The 23605-nt window shown below is 45.8% G+C and overlaps 1 protein-coding gene across 21 annotated transcripts in view; it reads right to left on the reverse strand.

Moving 5' to 3' along the window:
- The window catches only part of AFDN (afadin, adherens junction formation factor), a 1391435-nt gene that overhangs the window by 606031 nt on the left and 761799 nt on the right, over positions 1 to 23605 (reverse strand). For all 21 annotated transcript variants that reach the window (XM_029594302.1, XM_029594301.1, XM_029594288.1 and 18 more), the window contains one exon: positions 21356 to 21499. In XM_029594302.1, the coding sequence (XP_029450162.1) occupies positions 21356 to 21499 (144 nt within the window). The remainder of the gene's footprint in view (positions 1 to 21355; positions 21500 to 23605) is intronic.

A 23605-nucleotide genomic window follows, 5' to 3' on the forward strand; every position in this document is an offset into this window, starting at 1 on the left:
TTGTAATAGTTTGATTTCTCATGACATGAGAAACAAAAAGCTGCAATCTGATTGAAGCTGAATCCCAAAGTTGGAATAGCAATAGCATTTAAAAACTGCTTTAACTTTTTCTGCCATTTTTTTTTTTTTTTTTTTTTACAAGTACTGGTAACCAGTTTCTCAACAACAAATGTTGATCCAAGGAACACAAAACAGAACCCTGAATGAGTACTCCCAAGTACTCATTAGCTAGTTATCCAATTTAAGCTGTTATACTGTATCAAGTCATTATAAGGCTAGCCTTAGACTTATGGTTATATGTAAACCGATGTGATATGGCAAATCAAACGTCAGTATAGGAAAATAAATAAAGTATGGAATCAGAAAACAGTGGTTTTATATAGAGAAATTACTACTTACCTGAATTTCCTTTTCTTTAATGAGGACAGGTTAATCCACACCAGTGGGTTATGCACTTCTTTTTTTTTTGTAAGTTTTTATTTTATTTTGCAAGAAAAACAATGTTACAACACATGACGAGGTCCGGGTTCCATACATGTACAGTGGAACAGACTATAAGCACAAACATACCCAACTAACTGCCACCCACACCGAGGAGCCATACCACCTCAACCATATAGAAAGGGTACAATACTAGGTGCGGTGAGGAAAAAGAAGTCTGAACAACCAGTGGCAGGACGAAGTATGAGCGCAGACCACCAAGCTAATGGCATACATGAGCAATATCGTTTTCCAAGTTACCCCCCTCCCACCCCTCCCCCCCCTCCCCCCCCCCCCCCACCCCAACCCTTCCCTCGTCCCTGCAGAATTCCACAATCAAGGTGATCTACATCATGGTCTCTTTGCCAGCCAGGCTGTATACGGAGCCCACACATCCTGAAATTTGTGAATACGGTCATGTTTAAGCGCCGTTAAACGACCCATCTGGTACAGCCTATCCAACCTCTGGTACACCTGTAGCATAGAAGGGACCTCAGCGTTCTTCCACCTGAAGGCAATTTCACTGCGCGCAGCAATATAAATTTGTAGCAAAAGCAGCGTTTGCTTGTCACTATGCATCCCATCCACCAGGCTAAGGAGACAGCCTCTGGGATCCAATGGCACTACAACCCCAAACAGCTCGGAGGCATACCCCGTAATCAAAGCCCAGAAGGTCTGGACTTTGGAGCAAGTCCACCACATATGATAAAATGTACCCCTAGCTCCGCACCGCCTCCAGCAAGAGTCGCCGATAGTAGGGTTCATGCGGTGTAATCGGGCCGGGGACATATACCATCTATACAATAACTTATAGCCATTTTCCTTGACATTTGCAGAAACGGAACTCCTCCCCATGATCATATGGCATTTGTCCCATTCAGAGTCCTGAAGAGGTAGTCCCAGATCAGATTCCCAATTAAGTTGATAGGAAACTTTAGCTCTATCCCCAGAATTAAGGAGTTGATAAAGTCGGGAGATAGGTTTACCAAGAGGCCCACGCTGCTCGCAGAAGGATTCAAATAGGGATTTACCCTTAGCTATCTCCCCTGGCGCCCCCACCGAGCGAAGAAAATGGGTAATCTGCTGTAGTGCATACCAATCTCCCGGGGACCCACCATATTTATCTTGTAACTCCGCTAGGTCCAAAACTCGTGACCCCCTGCAAAATTGCCCAGTCTTAATCAAGCCCAACTGTGTCCACCGATGTGAAAAGGCCTTATCCATACCCGGGGGAAACCCAGGGTCCCACAGAATTGAAGTAAGGTAGTAAATTCTTTTGGATCCGGCTAACCTGGACCTCCATTTGCCCCAAAGCTGTAAAACAGCCTTAGTAAATGGTGTGAGTGAGGGGGAGATAACTGACCCCCACTCCCGACGCCACGCCCTATGCGCCAATGGGACTTCACCCGAGACTACCTGTTCTATAGCTACCCATGTCTTGGGTTCCCTGGTATCATGCCAAGTAACAATCACCCCTAGCATAATCGCAGTATAGTACCAACTTAAATTTGGCACATTAAGACCACCCCGCAATTTATCCCTATATAATATAGAACGAGAAACCCTCGGGGGTTTGTGCTTCCAAATGAAGCGGAACAGCTTCCTTTGCCAAATCCTCATAGCCCCCTCCGGCACTGGGACAGGTAAGGTTTGGAATACATAACAAAGCCTAGGTAGAATGTTCATTTTAAGGGCGGCCACCCTACCCAACCAGGAGAGATCCGTCCGATCCCACCTGTCCATATCCTGCTGAATCTGAGACCACAAAGGCCCATAATTAAGTCTAAAAAGCTCCTCAAGACGGGGCCCTATTTTAACCCCTAAATATTTTATAGAGTCCTTAGCACAGCGAAAGGGTAGGTCTTTCCCAATGATGCCAAATTGTGCTTCCGGCATGGAAACATTCAATAATTCAGACTTATCTGCATTAATCTTAAAGCCAGATAGCCGTCCGAACGCCCGCAGTTCCTCCAAGAGGAGACTCAGGGATGTCTCTGGACTAGAAAGAGTGAATAAAAGATCATCTGCAAAAAGCGAGATCTTGTAAGACGTGTCCCCTACTTGTACTCCGAGGATATCCTCACGCCGTCTGATTTTTTCCGCTAGGGGTTCTAACGAGAGAGCAAATAGCAGGGGGGACAATGGGCAACCCTGTCGGGTGCCCCGTTTGACTTCGAATGGGTCCGAGTAAGCCCCGTTAATTTTTATCCTAGCATGGGGATGGCTATAAAGCTTTTGTATCCAAGTAATGAAAGTGTCCCCTATGCCCATAGCTTGCAAAACTTGGAATAGGAATGGCCAATGCACCCGATCAAACGCCTTTTCGGCATCCACCGTGAGTAGCACTGCCGGGATATCTTGGGACTGAGCCCACCACATAAGTTCCACCACCCTCCTCACATTATCCGAGGCGAGTCGGCCCGGGATGAAGCCGGACTGATCTCTATCCACCAGCCAGGGAGCTACTCTGCCCAAACGAAGAGCCAACGCCCGTGCCAGGACTTTCAGATCAATGTTGATCAGAGATATCGGCCGATATGACCCGCACAGGGTATGATCTCTGCCCGGCTTAGCAAGGACCGTTATGCCCGCTGTATTGGATTCTTTTGAAAATGTGCCTCCCAATCGTACAGCATTAAACATAGCCACCAATGGTGGAATCAGCTCTGTGCTAAATACTTTGTAGAATTTCCCTGTAAACCCGTCTAACCCAGGGGCTTTCCCCACTTTAAGATCTTTAATGATCAGCGACACCTCTCCTTCCCTCAGATCCGCGTTAAGAGTATCCCTATGTGCCTGGGAGAGCTCTGGCAGCTTGACATCCTGCAAATATTGAGCAATCTCCTCTGGCGTGCACAAAGTCTCGGAATCATACAAGTTCTGATAGAATTGATTAAAACATTGCCCTATATCTTTCTGAGAGTAGACAAATTGACCCTGTGCCCCCTTTATTTTAGTTATCTGGGACTGGGCAACTTTTTCTTTAAGCTTCCTGGCCAAGTAACGTCCTGCCTTGTTTCCCCATTCAAAATGGTGCTGTTTCAACAGTTGCAACTGATAAGCTATCTTATCCCCTTCCAGAGCTTGCAGGGCTTGACGAGCCTCCACTAAAGGTTGCAAAGCATCTGGATCTAAGGTGCGCTTGTGTCTCAGCTCCAAGTGGGCCACTCGCTCCAGAAGGCGTAGTCGTTCCCGGTCCCTCGCTTTTTTTACATAAACGGCCCGCGCTATACAAAGACCCCGAACATAGGCCTTCAGACTGTCCCAAACCACCCCTGGAGAGACTTCCCCATTATCATTAATGTCCAGGAATTCAATAATCCGCTGTCTGAGCTGAGACACAAACTCTTTGTCGTCCAATAAGCTGTCATTCAGCCTCCAAAATTTGGTGCCCATCTGAACATCCCTGGTTTGCAGCCTGAGCCACACCGGGGCATGGTCTGACCAAGTGATGGTGCCCACCTCCGCTTCCAAGACCTTCCCCACAGTATCCTTATCAATCAGAAAGTAATCTATCCTAGAATAGGACTTATGAGGATGAGAATAGAACGTATAGTTCCTCACAGTGGGGTTGCGTAATCGCCAAATATCCGTTAGCCCCCGATCTTCAATAAGGTGTTTAAGTGACTTCCGTGCTATTTTCCCCCCAGCACAACCACTGTGGGTGTTATCCAGATAGGGATATCTCGTAATGTTAAAGTCACCCCCCACTATAAGACGACCTTCCGTCCACTCGCTAATAACAGTCGACAGCTTAGTAAAGAACCCAGACTGTTCAGCATTTGGAGCATACACATTTAAAAAGGTATACAATTCCTCATTAATTTTGGCTTTCACCAAAACATATCGACCCTCCACATCCCGAATCTCAGATAAAATATCCGCCACTACAGAGCTTGCAAACAAGATCCCTACCCCATTATATTTAAATTGAGGAGTAGCTGATGCGTGAAAAACTTGTGGATACCCTTTAGAGGCTAATAACCGAGCATAGCGTTTTCTAAGATGTGTTTCTTGGCAAAAGATAATATCCACCTGATGATGGGCCATATCCCGCATAAACATTTGTCTCTTATGATGAGTGTTGAGACCCTTTACATTAATAGAAAGTAATTTTAATGGCCTCATGGCGAATTGCGGAGGAACAGTGCTATGCCCCCCAGGAAACTCCCGGGAAGAACATGAACCTTGCCCGGTACCCAGCTCGTAGTAGACCAACCTTTACCCTTAGGACAAATATCGAACCCCAACCCATTCCCACACCCATAACCCCCCCCACCCCCCCCACCCTCCCATTCCCTCCCATCTGCTCGCCACTCTGCCTCGAGTGGTACTCCTCCAGAGGAGACCTGACGTCACCGCATGACCCGAGTTAGGTCCCCCCTCCTCCGCAAAAATAAACACTTAGAATGTAACGCCCCTCGCAAAATACAGAAAAACATGGGTGCAAAACTTCAACCTGCAGAACATTAAACAATATCACCCAAACCGTGAACTTGAGCCCCGTGAAAAGTCACTGCAGTCCGCGGGTGCTGTTTATGAAAGCACTCCCACTGAGTTTCAGTCCATCAGAGGCAAAAACCTGAACATAGGCCCCAGTGAGCTCATCCTGGTTCCTCGAGTCCCGATGGACCCCCAGATCTACGACGTAGCCGTTTACCGCCATCATCCACTCGCTTCCACCTAGGCCGGTCACTCTTCCGATTACAGGTCGCTGTAGAGGCATCACGAGGTCTCTCCGGATCTGCTGCTGGTAGGCCTGCTGCCCGCAGGATATCCTCAGCTTCCATTACTCGCTGCACGCGGGATCCCACGCCATTAATAGTAAAATGGAGGCCAAATGGAAAGAGCCACCGGTACCTAATATTGTGGGAGCGGAGAATGCCAATAACATCTTTAAATTCCCTCCGTTTGCGAATAGTGGAAATAGCCAAGTCCTGAAACACCTCTATTGTACAGTTCTTCCAGTGTATAGTGCCCATGTCTCTCGCTGCCCGGGCCACTGCCTCCTTGACCAGGAAACTGTGAAAACAGGCTACTATATCTCTGGTCTGGTTATTCCGCGGACTGCCAAAGGCTCTGTGTGCCCGTTCTAGAACCACTTCCCTCGGCTTCTCTGCGGACCCCTCAGGATCCAGCACGTGGGCACAGATGCTTTGCACCACTTGTGTGCAATCACGAAAGTCCTCTCCTTCCGGTACCCCTCGAAAGCGTAGGTTCACTCTCCGGTTTCTATTCTCCAGGTCTTCGACGTGAGATTGCAGTTCATCGTGGGAGTCCTTAAGCTGCCCCAGCTCTTCCCGCACTGAGTCTAGCTCCGTCTGCGTTTCCTGCAGTCCGCGCTCAGACTCGTCGGCGCGCCTCTCCAGCTCCCGGACATCCCTTTTAGTATTCTCCAGCATATCGCCAAGTTCTTGGCGAAACCGGGCCATATCCCCCCTCAGCTCTTGAAACCAGGTCCGGAATTCATACCTGGTGGGGACCTCGGAGTCCGGGAGTGTCTCAGTAGGCTCCGTCTCCGCGGCACTCTCCGGGGCCGGCGCCATCTTGTCCCCTTCCCCGAGCGCCGCGGCCGAGCTCGCTGCCGCGAAAGAGAAGCGGTTGAGGTCTGGTTTTTTCCGGGGGGTAGCCATCCTTAGTGCCTGGAGACCTCGGATCGGCGATATGCTAGTGCCCCGGACCGGAGGATACCGCGATGAAGGCGGAATAGCAGCGGAGGAGGGGGGAGCCGAGGTCTTAGGCGGCCATCTTGGTGGGTGACGTCACCGGTCTCCGGGTTATGCACTTCTACCAGCAAATGGAGACAGAGCAAAGCTGACGTCACGGTATATATACCCCTGCACTGACATGAGCTCACCAGTACTCCCTGCAAAAGCCAACTGTGGACAACTAAATACATGAACATAACTATTAACAGACAATCATTCAAGTACTCAGTTAACCCTAACCTAGGGACTGGATCTGACCAGTCCCTAGGTTAGGGTTAACCTAGGGACTGGATCTGACCAGAAACACAGCCACTCAGGAGGACAATATCACCACCACCTGGCAGCCAAGGGTGGGAAGGTGGATTAACCTGTCCTCATTAAAGAAAAGGAAATTATTAGGTAAGTAGTAATTTCTCCATTCTTATCATTCAGACAGGTTAATCCACAGCAGTGGGATGTACCAAAACTACTGAACCGAGCGGGAGGCTGCTTGCAGTCCAATCAACACCGCACATGCAGAGATTGTGTCCTCCCGGGCCTGCACATCCAAGTGGTAATGCCTGGAAAAGGTGTGTAGGGAGGACCATGTTGCAGCTGGCCAAATCTAGACAGGAGACAGCAATCTAATCTCCGCTCGTGACACTTCCTGAGCCCTAGTGGAATAAGCCCTAACCTGACTAGGCAACAGCTGCTCAGCATCCACATACATGGCTGGGATTAGCTCCTTAATCCAGCGGGCTATTGTAGCCTGCAACACCGGCTCACCCTGTTTACTCCCACCCCGGAGTATGAACAGCCGGTCCCTCTTCCTAAGAGGTTTAGAAACCTCAAGATACCTCAAACATGCTTCTTGACATCCAAGGTTTGTAACAGTCCATAGTTGGTAAGGAAATTGATTGATTCAAGTGAAAATACAAGACCACTTTTGGCAAAAAAAATGGAACAATACACAGCTGTATCACCCCTGGAGTCACTCGCAGAAACGGTTCCTGGTAAGACAAGGCCTGCAGTTCGGAGACTACGCGCAGAACAACTGTCAGAAGAAGCATCATCTTCAAAGTAATTAACCTCAAGGAGAGGCTACTCAGTGGTCAAAAAGTGGGACCTGCGAAAAAATCCAAAACCAGATTAAGACTCCACAAGGGCACTGGAAACCACAAAGGACGACAAAGATGCTTCATCCCTTTTAAGAATTGGCCACATCCAGTTGCGCCGACAAGGGTCCACCATTCACCTGACCTCAGAAACAGGCAGGAGCCACCACCTGTACCTTCAAGGAATTAAGGGCCAACCTCTTAATCAATCCATCCTGCAAAAAAAATCCAAAATGAGTGGGATCTTAACCAAACGAGGATGAACCCCTCGATTCTCACACCAATCCTCAAACACTCGCCAAACCCAAACATAGGCTAAAAAGTAGAGAACTTTCGTGCTCGAAGCAAAATGGCAATCACAGCAGTGGAGTATCCATTTCTTCAGCAATGGAGCCCTCTCAAGGGCCATACTGTAGAGTTGGATCTTCGTGAAGAATAGGCTTCTGCTGCAGCAGATCCCTGTGGACTGGTAATCGGATAGGAGAGTCCACCAGAAGCCATCGCAGATCTGCATACTGTGGCCTCCTGGGTCAATCTGGTGCCCCAGAAGCACCATCTATGTGACACACTCTATTCTCCAAATCATTCTGCCGAACATGGGCCATGGGGGAAAAGCATACAGAAGCTTGCCTTCCAGGCATTACTGCACAAGCACTTCAATGCCCAAGGACTGTAGATCTCTCCTGTGACTGAAGAAGTGAGGAACCTTTGCACTGTGAAATGTCACTAGGAGGTCTAGAAATGGGAGACCCCAGCAGTCCACTATGAACTGGTACACTTCCTTTGACAATCTCATTCTCCTGGATACAGACTATCTGCTGAGAAAGTCTGCTATTACATTGTCTTTTCCTGCAATGTGTGAGGCTGAGATCTCGAAGATGTACTTCCACCCATTCCATGTATTGGGCTATTTCCTGTGACACATGCTGCTCTTGGTTCTTCCCTGGCAATTGATGTAAGCCATTGTCGTCACATTGTCTGACATTATTTGGGCCGCTTCACCCTTCAAGTGGTCGACGAATTGCAAGCATGCCAACCAAACGGCATGGGCTTCCAGCTGATTGATGCTCCAGAGAGTTTCTTCTGTAATCCAGTCCCCCTGCGTTGTCAACTCCTGACAGTGAGTCCCCCAATCCTAGAGGCGCACATCCATCATGAGTACTAGCCAGTCCAGTGTTTGTAGGGAAATGCCTTTCCTTAGATGATCCGCTTGCAACCACCCCTGCAACTGGATGGAGATCTATACTGGAAAGTGAAGCTGAATAGAGTAGTCCTGAGACTGTGGACTCCAAAGATCAAGCAATGTGCGCTGAAGAGGATGCACATGTGGCCTTGCCCATCAACCTGATAAGACCACACCGTCGGGTGTATTGTTTGTCAGTAGCGCACCCGTGCCATCAGTTTCTGAACGTAGATCTTTGGCAAGAACACCCTACTTTGCTTCGTGTCAAAATGAACACAGAGATACTCCAGAGTCTGGGATGGCTTTAGATTGCTCTTGGCCAAGTTCACCATCCAACATAATTCCTGTAGCAAGAACACCTTGTGTGAGACCTGAAGGCTTGCTTTCAAATTCTTGGTCCGAATCAGCCAATTGTCAGGTGGACCAGAATGCCATCCTCTCTCAACACTGCCACTACCACAGTCATGACCCTTGGAGAAGGTTCTGGGTACGGAAGCCAAACTAAAGGGTAGCGTTTGAAACTGATAATGTCGCCCCAAAACAGCAAAATACAGAAACTGTTGATGTTCTGGCCAGATGGGAATAGTCTATATGCCTCTGAAAATCCAGAGACTTAAGAAATTCCCCCAACTGTACTGCCATTATCACTGAGCGTAAAGTTTCCATGTGGAAACAAGTCGCCTGCAAATGACGGTTGACTCACTTGTGATCCAGGAAGGGGAGAAAGGAACCTTCCTTCTTGGGTACAACAAAATAAATGGAACATTGGCCCATATTTTCTTGTGACATGGGTCCACAGGCTGAGAAGTTTTGAGAACACACTCCTCTGCCTGCCTCTCCTGCAGAGAGCTGCAGGGCGACACCATGAAAACATCCTGAGGAACAACTGTGAAACTCCAGCACACAGCCATCGTTTATCACCTCCAGAACTCACTGGTCTGACGTGATCTAGACCCACCTCTGATTAAAAAGATTAAAAAAAAGAAAAAGAGAGGAGCAACCCCCCTTTCTCCTGATCCCGGGGTTGTCTTGGCACACCTTGAGAGGTTCGTGGGGCACCACCACTCGTCTGCACTCCAACTGGGCTTCCTGGGATGAAAGGACTGAGACCTACCCAAAGGTTGACCCTCTAAAAGGTTGCTCCTCTGTAGGATCAAAAACGTTTGAAATCCCTAGCACGACCTCTTGTGCAGAAACAGTGCAGTGCCTGCTTCTTATCCTCTGGTAACCGAGGAACCCAGGACTCATCCCACTTATTGGCCATTTTTTCCAGTTTACTCCCAAACAAGAATGACCCTTTAAAAGGGCAATTTAGTAAGATTAGACTTTGAACTTGTATTGGCTGACCAATTCAACAGCCATAGAAGATGCATGGCCACAATTACCGAAGCCACCTCTCTGGCAAAAGTGTGGACCAGGTCACTGCCCCTATCTGCCAAAAAAGTGGCTGCCGATATCAGTGCCCTGGAATTCAAACCAGATGATTCATAGACCTCCTGAGAAAAAAAGCAAACAAGAATGAGCCACCAGGGAGTAACAAGAGACTATCAGCAAATTCCACTGCCATCACCTCAAAGGCCTGCTTAAGGATAGCCTCAATTCTCCTATCTTGCTAATCCTTCAATGCCACTTCCCCTTCTACAGGGACAGTCATCTGCTTGGTGACAACACATACAACTGCATCCAGTTTCAGAAAGCACAACTGCTCTCTCGCAGTTGAATCCAGGCAGTACAGTGCTTCCAAGGCTTGCCCCCCATTAAAATTAGCTTCCGGGGTGCCCCATTCAAGATTAATCAATTCTTGAATAGCCTCCATAATAGGCAAGAAAAATGATGCTTTACACAAAGAAATGAAAATGGGATTTTTCTTTCTCTCAGATATGGGATCAGCACTTGGCACCCTCATCATCTTTAATATGTCTGGGGAATCTGAGCTGGCAACTCATCCCTATGAAAGAAACGCAACATTGCTGTACATAGTCACATGCTAGTCTTCTTTTTCTGTGAAATTGGATAATGAAACTGTTGGTCTTCTCAACTGAGTGAGATGCCACCTCCACCCACTCCTTTCTATTCTGTTCATATTTTTTAAATTAGAAAAATACAAACCCTTTGAGCTAGTTGTCTGATATGAGCGAGTCCAGGTCATGCAATCAGGAAGCAGCTAATGCAATTTAAGAGAGGCCTGATTGGTTGACTTACCAAGTTATCTCGCTGGCAGGCTTACTAATAAAGGCAGCTATTTAGATCATACTGTGCTAAGAGAATGAGACTAGCAGCTGGGTCTGTCTGGCAGGCTGCAAGTTCTGTAGTTAACTAACTTCTAATGGAAATACATGCACACATATAGTTGGGCCTCTGGGGGGCTGTTTGGGTATTTAGATTATTACTGAATTTTGTGGTTAGGCATGGTAAAAGGAGGGTGCTGGAGCACGCTAAGCATGGATCGTGCCTGCTCTTTTTCCCCCAAGATGTTGGCATACAAAGGATGAAGACAAAAAAAAATGTCCTAGCTGATGCGAAATCTTGCAGGCGGGTCATATTCAGTGGCTAGCAGCTGGGACGTATCCATAGTGGGGACAACTTGCATGGGCTGAATGGTCGCTTTCTCTCATCATTTAGTATGTTATTTCATAACCCATGTAGGCTAGACAAAGGTCTAAACAGGCAAAATGGGGAGATACGATAGAGACATTTAAATACCTTCAAGGTATTTATGTACAGCAATTGTTTATACTTGTTGTTTATACTTGTTTACTGCGTTCCTAGGCCTTTTTTCTACCAGCAAACTATGCTTCCAAGTTTACTATCCTTGTTGAATGTAACTTTGTTCTTCCTGTTTAAACTATTGTTTTTGGTACAGTTCCCCAATTCGATGTAAACTGACCTGATTTGGTCTTTTTTAACCATGAAGGTCTGTATAGAAAATTGTTAAATAAATAAAAATACAAAGCTCCAATCCCAGAGGAGTTTTCCCATCCTCCAGGGAGTAAGGATCGGCTTCATCATCTGTGCCATCTGGGTCCCTATTGGTGTGATCTGCAGCAGATCTAGATTTACTCTGATGCTTACCTACGGCACCAAGCGTGCAGGAATCTGCAGCCTGCAATCCTAAACTGTTAAGATTGGCTGGGGCTGCCAACTGCACCTGAAGAAAATACTGCAGCCCTTGAAAACATTCCACCCAAGAAAAAGCAGAGGGATCATACCAAAACAAGGTGGTGTTAATCCTGTGCCCACTGAACTACCTTCCCCCGCTGACAAACCAGTTAGGGGAGCCCCCAAACCAGGTAAAACCTCTGGCAGTTCCCCCTCTTTTTCCATTCCCCCACCATACTGGGAAGCACTGGGCTTAGCAAAATCAGTCGGAGACAACTCTCCCTGAGCCAAGTTAGAGGGGATAGCAGGCTGTGATGCCCAAATATGGCCCATAGTACAAAGGGTAATGCGCTTAGGCTTTGTCACCGGCACAATGGATAAACACCCGCTATCAGTATGTTCACAAAAGCATCCGATAACTGTGCGCCCAGATATGCTCTGCAATAAGTGTACACCACAGACACCCAAAATGTAGGCGCCCACCTGAGTGCCCCTAAACGCACACCTGAACACCCTTACATGCACACCTGACTGCACACCTAAGCACAAGCGTGAACAGACATCAGACACTGTTTTGAGACAGCCTTGTGTGCAGAAAAGCACGTGAACGCCACCACGGCCTACCATGTAGCATCTAAGCAAAGCCTGCGAGCAGGGCCTAGCCAAAAAGGCAGCTCAACCCGCCAAGCTGCCATGACTCTCCAAGTCCCCCTGGAGATGGAAATGAAGTCGGATCGGCGTGCCAACCTCGGAGACCGGATTTGGGATGCAATCCCTAAAATTAACTCCCCTGTTTGTTTGTTTTTTTAATACCGTTTACCTAATCTCAGCCTCTCCCAGCCAAGTACAGAGTCGGTCTCCGGCTGCATATAGAGAGGGCAAAAGCCTTCACTGCCGTGCTCGGCTTCTTGCACCAGTTAACCTCTCAGCTGTTTATCTCTCTACAGACAAGACCACGCCAGAAAACCAGCTACTGGACCAAGGCACTCTTCTGAGGGAGGAATCCAAGATATCACCTCAGGAAACTTGACTGAAGGAGGGACCATAAGGTATCACCACAAGAGAGCCAGGACAAATTAATTTCCTCCTCTATTTCTCATTCTACAAAAAAATTTTTAAGCAATCCCAGTAGAGAGATTTATCTCCACCATCTGCTAGAGATGGAGAATACTGGTGGACTGTCAGCTTTACTCAGTCTCCATCTGCTGGTAGAGGTGAATAACCTATTGGTATGGATTAACCTGTCTGAATGCTAAGCAATTTCCAAATTACTCAGCACAGCATAGACTCGTCCTGAAAAGACTAAAGAATAAACAGGTGACAAAGTAAATGGCGTAAAGCCCCTTCCCCCGCTACTCTTTCTGCATACAAACTCACCCTCCACTCTTACAAGAGCTCCACCTTAAAAACAAAAAGGGACTTCTACGCACATAAGATTCATGACCTGATCTTCGACTCCAAAGCCCTTTTCACATACGTCTCCAATCTAACTCAGGCTAATGCACCTGACATACCACTCAACCAAGCTCAAACAAAAGCAGATGAGCTGGCCCTATTCTTCAGTAAGAAAATCACGAACCTCCTAACACAATTAAAACCCAATCCTTGCACTCCAGCCAGCGCTTACATACACCACAACAACGACATATCCCTCCAATCTCTTGAACTCACCACATCCTCAGAGATCCAAACACTTCTGAAGAAAATGAAACCTTCATCGCATCCCTTCGACCAAATCCCATCCAAATTACTACTACTAATCCTGGACACCATCGCCAAAACCCTGGCGGACATCATTAACTGCTCATTCACCCAGGGTTTCTATCCAGACGACCTTAAACTAGCATCCATAAAACCGCTTCTCAAGAAATCTAACATGGACCCCAAAGATCCCAATAGCTACCGTCCAATCTCCAATCTTCCATTCATTGCCAAGGTGATGGAGAAGCTAGTTAACACTCAACTATCGGACTACATAGAACAACACAAAATTCTATTCCCTACTCAATACGGATTCAGAAAAGCTTCAAGCACCGAATCCCTACTCATCTCCCTGACTGACTACCTCACCTTGGGCCTGGACAAAGGATAAGCCTTCCTATTGATCCTACTGGACCTCTCGGCAGCATTCGACACTGTAAACCATGCCATGCTACTAAACCAGCTGGTGAACATCGGCATTACAGGAACAGCACTAACCTGGATCAAGACTTTCCTAGAGAACAGAGGTTTCAAGGTTAGAATCCACAACAAAGAATCCCTCAGATACCCTTCCTCACTAGGAGTTCCTCAGGGTTCCTCACTCTCACCAACACTTTTCAACATATACCTTCTCCCGCTTTGCCATTTGCTAAACAAATTGAACCTAAAACACTTCCTATATGCCGACGATGTCCAGATCGTGATCCCCCTCAAAGAATCCATCACTAAAACGCTAGAATTTTGGAAAAACTGTTTTCAAGAAATTAACGGCCTCCTCTCCAGCTTAAACTTAATTCTAAACCAATCAAAAAGCGAATTCCTGCTCATCTCTCCAGAAAACTGCAATATCACTATGAACCCGCCAGCCAACCTGTAAATCTCAAAAGTAAGAGATCTAGGAGTCTCTATAGACAACCGGCTAAACCTAAAATTATTTATTAACCAAACAACTAAAGACTGCTTCCACAAATTACATGTATTAAAAAGAATAAAACCCCTCTCATTTCCATGATTATAGAACAGTTCTCCAAGCAATAATCTTCGCTAAGATAGACTACTGTAACGCTATCTTACTAGGTCTCCCATCGTCCCATACTAAACCGCTTCAAATGATACAGAACACTGCAGCCAGAATCTTAACAAACAAGAGGAGAAGAGATCACATTACGCCAGTCCTCAAAGACCTTCATTGGTTGCCAATCCACTACAGAATAATCCATAAGTCCCTCACCACAATCTACAAATCTATCCATGGACTTGCTCCACTCTATCTACAAATAACTCTCAAAAAACACTCCTCCTCCAGACCCATTAGAGAAGCGTACAGAGAATATCTACAGGTACCACACGCCAATACCACCCAACATGTAACATTGAGAGATCGGGCCTTCTCCACAGCAGGACCCCCACTATGGAACTCCATCCCCCTAGAATTACGACAGGAACCATGCCTTCCAACCTTCAGAAAAAGACTCAAAACATGGTTATTCAAGAAAGCTTATCCGGACCCTTACTGATTCTCTGCCATCAAACTGAGCCTTACTGATTATCCTCCATCAAACTGATCCAGACTTCACCAGTTACTGCAACGTACTACCACTTTTGTTAAACTTCTATCATCTTTTTCTTCTACTCCCAGTTAGATTCATCCCTGTTTTATTGTAACTTCTTTTTCTGTGCACTTGTTATAATTTGTAATGTATACTCACAGGTTATAGTTCTGTACATTATAATGTATTGCTCACCCCTTGTTCTATGTAAACCAACATGATACGACCAATCGTGAATGCCGGTATAGAAAAAACACAAATAATAATAATAATAATAATAATAAATAAGAGTAAAGCACAAGTTTACTGGTGCACCAAGTTGTTACAAAGTCATTGACCTTGAGTCTTGAAAGGCATAATGCAAACTATGGTGCAGCCTAGAGATAAGCGCTATATAATTTTCCACCATTTTTACGTTAAAATGTAAATCGATAAGATGTGTATTTTAATGTCGGTATAGAAAAGCTGTTAAATAAATAAAATAAATAAATATAATTGTTTACTGAACATAGATGATTAATGGGAAAAGTAGCGAAATGTCAAAAGAAAGTAATGTTTTTCATGAGACAAACTAAATCTAATGGTCCAAACTACTCAGGGAAATAAACTACTGGAGAAATTACTTACCTGATAATTTTGTTTTCCTTAGTGTAGACAGATGGTCTCAGGACCAATGGGTTATGTGCTCCCCTGCTAGCAGATGGAAACGGAGACAGGTTTCAAAGCTGTCACCTTAGATATACCTCTGCAGTGACCTCAGCCATTCAGTATTCTCTTTAAAGCCACTGTGGACATTCTACTGAAAAACGTCAACAACATTTGGATACCACATAACACGATTAAAAACTTGATTTAAAAAACCGGTGACTGTAAATCCCAGCAATATTATAGATGCCCTGATCTAAAGATAGGGTGATAGCTTTCCCGTAACCTCTTGGAATCTAGATTCACCACATGGGCAATTTCTTGGTACCATTCATGGTGAGTCCATCTGTGTACATTAAGGAAAATGAAATTATCGGGTAAGTAATTTCTCCATTTCCTAGCATGTAGCCAGATGGACTCAGGACCAATGGAATATACAAAAGCTACTCCCAAACGGGGTGGGAGGCTACTTGCGGTCCGGTTAATACTGCCCTTGCAAAGGCTGTGTCCTTTTGGGCCTGGATGACCAGGCGATAGAACCTGGAGAAGATGTGTGAGGAGGACCACATCGCTGCTCGACAGATGTCGACGGGAGACAGTAGCTTAGCTTCCGCCCAGGATACTGCCTGGGCCCTAGTGGAATGAGCTTTCAACTGAAGGGGTAAAGGCTTCCCTGTCTCTTCATAAGATCCCAGGATCACTTCCTTGATCCAACAAGCTATGGTAGCTCGGGAAGCCGCTTCGCCTTGTTTCTTTCCACCGTGAAGAAAAAACACGAGGTCCATCTTGCGCACTAGTTCGGAATCTTCCAGATGCCGTACTAAACGCCTACAGACATTTAAGTGGCATAAGAGGTGGTAGTCTTCCATGTCCTTGCGTCTATCTAGGGACGTAAGAAAATGGACTGGTTCAGGTGAAACTCCGAGACTACCTTTGGTAAGAAGGAAGGAATGGTGCAAAGCCAGAGGAAGGAATGTTGCAAAACCAGAGGAATGGCTCCCAATGTGACAGCACTTGTAGTTCAGAGATGCGATGAGCCGAGCATATCGCCACCAAGTCTTCAGATTTAACAGGCGTAGAGACTGACTGTGCAGTGGCCAAAAGGAAAGCCCTGCTAAAAGGTCCAATACTAGATTGAGGTTCCATAGGGGGACCGGCTACTTTAAGGGTGGACGGAGGTATTTAACCCCTTTTAGGAAACAAGCAAAGTCTGGATGTGTAAACAGGCGGGCTCCATTCACGCCAAATCAGGGCAATCAACATAACCTGAGGTGTGCCCTAAGGCTCCTCGCTATCTTCCACACTTTTCAACATTTACCTCCGGCCCCTCTGCCATCTCCTCTCTGATCTCCCTCACTTCATATACACTGATGATGTGCAAATCCTCATATCTATCACCCACACTCTTGCCAATGATCTAAAAACATGGGAAACTGCCCTTTCCTCCATCAACAACCTCCTTACAAAACTTAACCTAGCTCTAAACACCACTAAAACAGAACTCATGATTGTTGCACCCTATCACCACAATCTCAATCACCCATCCTTTTCTCAACATGTATGGGACCTAGACGTTACCCTAGACCCACAATTTAACTTTAAAAAAAATTATCAACTCCACCTTAAAAGAATGCTATTTCAAGCTGCACACATTAAAAAAACTAAAGCCCCTTCTACACCAAGATGACTTCAGATCAGTACTGCAGTCTCTCATCCTGTCCAAATTAGACTACTCTAATGCCTTACTCCTAGGCCTTCCCAAAAACACCATTGCCCCACTACAATTGCTACAAAATGCCGTGGCACGAATACTGACCAGCACCCTCAAAAAAGAGCATATTACCCCTATTCTCTGACAACTCCATTGGCTCAATGATTCCTTACAGTTTCGTTCCTCCACTAGACCCAACAGAATACAGTATCTAACAACACTACTCACACCCTCCCCTAAACTCTCACAGCTCACCTCCACGAAGGAACGTTCACTTTCTATTGCAGAACCGGCGCTATGGAACTTCATGCCCACCAATTTGCGCCAAGAGCTATGTCCAAACAAGTTTAAGCAAAAACTTAAAACATGGTTGTTTAAACACAACCACTCGGCTCTCATATCCTCGCTATCCCCTACCGTACTAAGCAAAGCTCTAAACGTTCTGTCTTATATGTAAAATATAAACCCTCTTGCTAGTTACATATTATTAATGATGCTAACACATAGCTCCTGCATATAAACAGTATTTTATACATCCCTTTTGATCTCAGTTTCACATACTTATTGATGCTAGCAGGGGACCACAAATCCATTGGTCCTGAGGCCATCTGGCTACATGCCAGGAAATAAATATATCAATGTTCCCTTAGAAATTAAGTTATAGAATGCTCAAACAAGCAGAGTTGCTTACCAATAACAGGTGTTCTCACAGGACAGCAGGATGTTAGTCCTCACATATGGGTGACATCATCAGGATGGAGCCCAATCACGGAACATTTTTATCAAAGTTTCTAGAACTTTGACTGGCACCTACTGGGCATTCCCAGCAATGCACTGACCCTGCATCCAGCAGGGGTCCCCTTTCAGTCTCGTCTTATAGTAAAAAGAACATGCGAAAAATAAAATAAGAAAACGTAAATGAACCCAACTCCACGGGGTGGTGGTGGTTTCGTGAGGACTAACATCCTGCTATCCTGTGAGAACACCTGTTACAGGTAAGCAACTCTGCTTTCTCACAGGACAAGCAGGATGGTAGTCCTCACACATAGGTGAGTACAGAGCTGAGGATGCCCGAGCAATGCACCAAATGCACCCAAAGACATGCAACAGGCACAATAGGGGTGGAAATTTGGTTAGGAGGGCATCCTGAATCCTGAACAGGTCGGTGGAAGGATGTTGGGAAGTTAAGCTGAAAATAAGTTACGTAGAATAGACTGGCCAAAGATGGAATCCTGTCTGCCAGCTTTGTCTAAGCAATAATGGGCTGCAAAGGTATGGAGAGAACTCCAGGTAGCAGCCTTACAAATATCACCAAGCGACACAAACGGAAGTGCGCTACTGATGTCGCCATGGCCGACAGAGTGTGCTTTTACAAGGTCTTGTAGCGGAATGCCTGCTTGCTGGTAGCAAAAAGAAAAGCAGTCCGCAAACCAGGGGGAGAGGGTCTGCTTTTCCACCTGATTTCCCAATTTGATGGTATCGAAAGAAACAAACAACTGGAGTGGATTTCCTGTGGGCCGACGTGCGGTCTAGATCCAAGGCTAGGGCACGTTTGCAGGATCGCAGAGCCTGTTTTCCTGGGCTTAAATGGGGCCTGGGAAAAAAAGGTAGGTAGAATAATAGATTGATTGATATGAAATTCTGACATTACCTTGGGTAAAAATTTAGGGTGAGCGCGAGCACTACCCTGTCATGCAGAATTTTAGTGTAAGGCGGGTAGGTAACTAATGCCTGCAATTCACTAACTCTGTGAGCGGATGTGATAGCGAGAAGGGAAACTACTTTCCATGTGAGAACTGAGATCACAGGAGTTGAGAGGCTCAAAAGGAGGTTTCATGAGCCGCCCCAAAACCACGTTAAGGTCCCAAGCAGGGGCCGGAGGGCGCAGTGGAAGTTTTAAGTGGGGTAAAACTCTCATAAAGCGTCACTTCGGGTTGTATCGAAATAGGAACATCCCCCACGCCTCTATGAAATGCGGCTACCGCACTGACATGCACCCTGATGGAAGAAGTTTTCAGGCCTGCCTCCGACAGGTGCCAGAGATAGTCCAGAAACTTCGCCATGGAACAAGTGAAGGGGTCTAAGGACATAGAAGTGCACCAGCCTGTAAACCTCTTCCATTTAGAACGATAAGACCTTCTCGTGGAAGGCTATCATGAAGCTACCAGGACTCGAGACGTCGACTCCAAAAGGTTAAGAGGTTGGAGAATTAACCTTTCAACATCCAGGCAGTCAGAGATAGGGCTGGAGGTTGGAGTGGCACAGGCATCCGTTGTTCTGTGTTATCAGAAGCAGATCCTTCCCCAGAGGAATGTGGCGGCGTACTGAGTCCTGGAGGATTGGAAACAACACCTGGCTTGGCCAGTGAGGGGCTATCAGAATCATTAAGCCCTTGTCCCTTTGTAACTTCACGAGAGTCTTCGATATTAGTGGAAGTGGATGGTATGCATAAAGGAGACCGCTGGCCCACAAGAGGGTGAAAGCGTCTCTCGGTGGCGAGTGGTGGCTGCGAGTTAGAGAGCAGACGTTTTCTACTTTGCGATTGTAGACTGACGCAAAGAGGTCTATGTGAGGGTAACCCTTACGTTGGAATATTGTGTCTGCTACCGCGAGACTGAGAAACCACTCGTGCGGAAGAAATGTGCGGCTCAACTTGTCCGCCAATACATTGTCCACGCCCGGCAAGTAGGTGGCTGTGGGATACATCGAGTGGGAAAGGGCCCACACTCATATCTGTGCAGCTTCCTGACACAGTAGGTAGGAACCTGTTCTTCCTTGCTTGTTGATGTACCACATCGCCACCTGATTGTCAGTTTGAATCAGGATGGCCTTGTTTGAAAGGCAATCCTGAAATACCTGGAGGGCATATCTGATCACCCGAAGCTCCAGGAAATTTATCTTGTGTTTGGCTTCCTCTGGAGACCAGGTTCCCTGGTCTCCAGAGGAAGCCAAACACTCCAGAGGAAGCCACTTTGGTCTGCAGGTCGCCTACATGAGCACCCCACCCTAGGTCGGAGGCGTCTGCTGTCAAGGTAATTTGAGGTTCTACAGCCTGAAATGGAAAGCCTTGAGTTAGATTGGAGAGTTGCATCCACTAGGCCAGCGATAGTCGGAGCTGTGTGTAACGTGAACAATGCTGGACATTGGATGACAAGCCTGAACCCGCTGGGAGTTTAGGGTCCACTGCATAACTCTCATGGCTAGGCGGGCCATCGGAGTGACATGCACCGCGGACGCCATGTGACCTAGCAGTATGAGGAAGTGACGAGCAGTTGAGGATATGCGAATCTGTAAATGATGGGCCAGAGAGGCCAGAGTGAAAGCCCGATCCTGAGGGAGGAAGGCTTTTGCCTGTACAGTGATCAAAGAAAGGTTTTGGAATGGAATTATCTTGGATTTGGAATAGTTGATTAGAAATCCTAGGGATATCAGGGTATGGAGTGAGATGCAAGGATGCCAATGCGGTTTGCTGAGTTGGAGCCCTTATCAACCAGTCATCGAGAAAAGGGTAGACATGGACACCCTGACTCTTGAGGAAGGCTGCGACTACCACAAGGCACTTGGTGAATACTCGTGGAGAAGACGCCAGACCTAATGGCAGTAATCGGTACTGGAAGTGACGATGGCCAAACAGGAATCGCAGGAATATGCGATGGGATGGAATAATTGAGATGTGTGTGTATACGCATCCTGTAGATCTAGAGAGCATAGCCAATCTCCTTTTTGTAGAAGAGGAAGTAGCGAACCCAAGATTACCATCTTGAACTTCTCTCTTGTAGATACATGTTTAGGGCGCAAAGGTCCAGGATTGGACGAACGCCACCTGACTTTTTTGGGATGAGGAAATACCGGGAATAGAACCCCAGCCCCTGTTGGGAGAGGGGCACTGGATCTATTGCCCAGGACTGGAGGAGGATTTATACCTCTTTTGTTCCAGAAGTGAACACACTTAACTCAATCCTTTGAGGGATAAGCAAGGAAGAAATTAATACAATTCTGTACTCTATGCCATTTACCATCTCATGTAAGATTTGTAAAATTAGTTTTACACACACACACATACCAAGTACCAAAAAGATATTCTGGAGTCCAATACATTTGCTTGTGTTTTTATAGCCCATAGTGAAAAATTTTATTTTCCAGGTCTATTTCTGTAATTGAGGAAATTACCAAGGTTTACTTACTGTTGGGATGTATGGTTCATCTGGAGCACAGTGGTAGTTCTGTAACAATGCCTGCAGTTGCAGAGAATTCAGCTTAAAGCAGGTATTGTTAATATTTGGAATGTCTTCATGTGAGTATTTATCCATAGTAAGCAATGTAGTTGCCTAAAAAAACACAACAAATGGTTTATTTGAAGTTTATACATAAATAAAATATTGAGCACTTGTTGAGGAGTGGAGTTAACGGCCTAGTGATTAAAGCAGCAGGCTAAGAATCAAGAAAGCCATAGTTCAAATACCAATGATGTTCCTTATGACCTTGGGCAAGTAACTTCCCCCCCCTCCATTGCCTTGGGTACAAACTTGTACCTGAATGTAATTGTACTGTACCTGAATGTAATTGACTTTGAGCTACCAATTAAAAGACATGAGCTAAATAAAAGTAAGAGCATACATTTTTAAACACAATCATACAGGTTAAGAAATAAAGAAAGCAGATTATACATTGGTCAGCAAAAACTGTTTTGCAGACTGCAGAAAGCTTTTCCCTATTTAGGCACATAAATCTTTACATATAAAAAATGTATCTATTGCTCACATAATTTGACCCACTGTATCTATATATTGCCTTTCTTGTGATAATTATTTGAAAAGGTTCCTCCCCTCCTTGGGACTAACATTTTCAATAGTAAATGGGCACAATTGAAATAAAAATGTATTGCATGTGGCTATTAATTTAAAGGCTAAAAATGTATTCTATTATATAGAAATCAACTAAAATTTAATCTAAATTAAAAACATATACCCTACTTGCTCAATGGAAATTTTAGAAAGATTAAAAGAACAGTCACTACTACATTTTGCAACTCACTTAAGAGAAATTAGTTCTTACCTAATTTCCCTTCCCTGATTCCTGTCAGACCTATCCAGACAATGTCAAAGAGCATTCACAGGTTCGCTGACATCACCCCTTATATACATCCGTGCTGACCTCAACCTACCAGTATTATCTGTAACAAGCTAACTTTGGAAACATTAAGTCCTTCATATTCATTTAAACTTAAATTTGTTCCTTTTTTTTTTTTTTTTTAAACAAAGAAGTTACAAAGACAACAACTTTGGAGATACATCACAGAATTTATTTATTTTTTTTTTTAACAGCTTCTTGTCTCTTGGTAGAGCAACATAGGGAATCCATAGAGGTATACGGGACAAGACATCAGACTCAAAACACCTAAGACTGACCGATCTGATACAGTTTGAATCTAAATATGATAAACTGTGAAAAGTGTTGCCTATCACCAGGAACTGAGAATAGGCTCCTAAATAAAAACTCACTGGATGCTTCAAAAGTTACCTTATTTATTTATATTTTTATATTCTGCTTTTCAGCACTTTGAAGCAGATTACTTTCAGGTACTGTGGGTATTTCCCTAACCCCAGAGGGCTTACAATCTAAGGGGGTTATTTTCTATCCGTATCGCATGCAAAAAGGGACTTTTCGTGTGCAATAGCAAGCAGGGGGCGGAGTCAGGGCGGCGAGGAGGCGAACACAGCGGTATCTTCACTAGTGGCGATAAGGTAAGCCATGTTACTAGCACCAGTAGCGCGCCCAATAGCACCACTTTTCACGGTGGCGCTATTGGGTGCGAAAGCCAGCAGCGATAACTCCGCAAGGTGTGATCACTACCGGCTTTCGCAGGCCTGCCTCCACCCCCCCCCCCCCCCCCCGCTAACACTGGGATTCACCATTCTCTGCGAGAATGGAAAATCCAGGCCTAAGTTTATACCTGAGGCAACTTGCCCAAGGTCACAAGGAGCGACAGTGGGACTTGAACCCTGGTCTCCCCAGATTGTAGCCCACAGCTCTAACCACTAGGCTACTCTTCCATCCCTTCATATTTCTTTCCTATACAGAGGTCTTGCTCAACCTAGGAAATGAAAACTGGTCTTTCACCTCAGGCCTCAACCTGCTATATTCCATGTACCTAGGGAATAAGAAATGTTGAGATTACTTACCTGATAATCTCCTTTTCCTTAGTGTAGACAGATGGACTCAGAACAAATGGGTATAGTATGCTCGTGCTAGCAGTTGGAGACGGATCTGACGTCAGCACGGGTATATATACCCCCACAGGAAGCGTAGCAACTTAGTAATCTTCCTTGCAAAAGCTGTTATGGATGTGTGTACTGACGCTCAGTGAAATAGGTAAACAGGATTCCCCTGACCGATTGATAGTAGCTGGAGACCGCCAGCATTCCCAACCGGAA

This window comes from Rhinatrema bivittatum, chromosome 3 (assembly GCF_901001135.1).
Source record: "Rhinatrema bivittatum chromosome 3, aRhiBiv1.1, whole genome shotgun sequence".
In the NCBI taxonomy this organism is placed as follows: Eukaryota; Metazoa; Chordata; class Amphibia; order Gymnophiona; family Rhinatrematidae; genus Rhinatrema; species Rhinatrema bivittatum.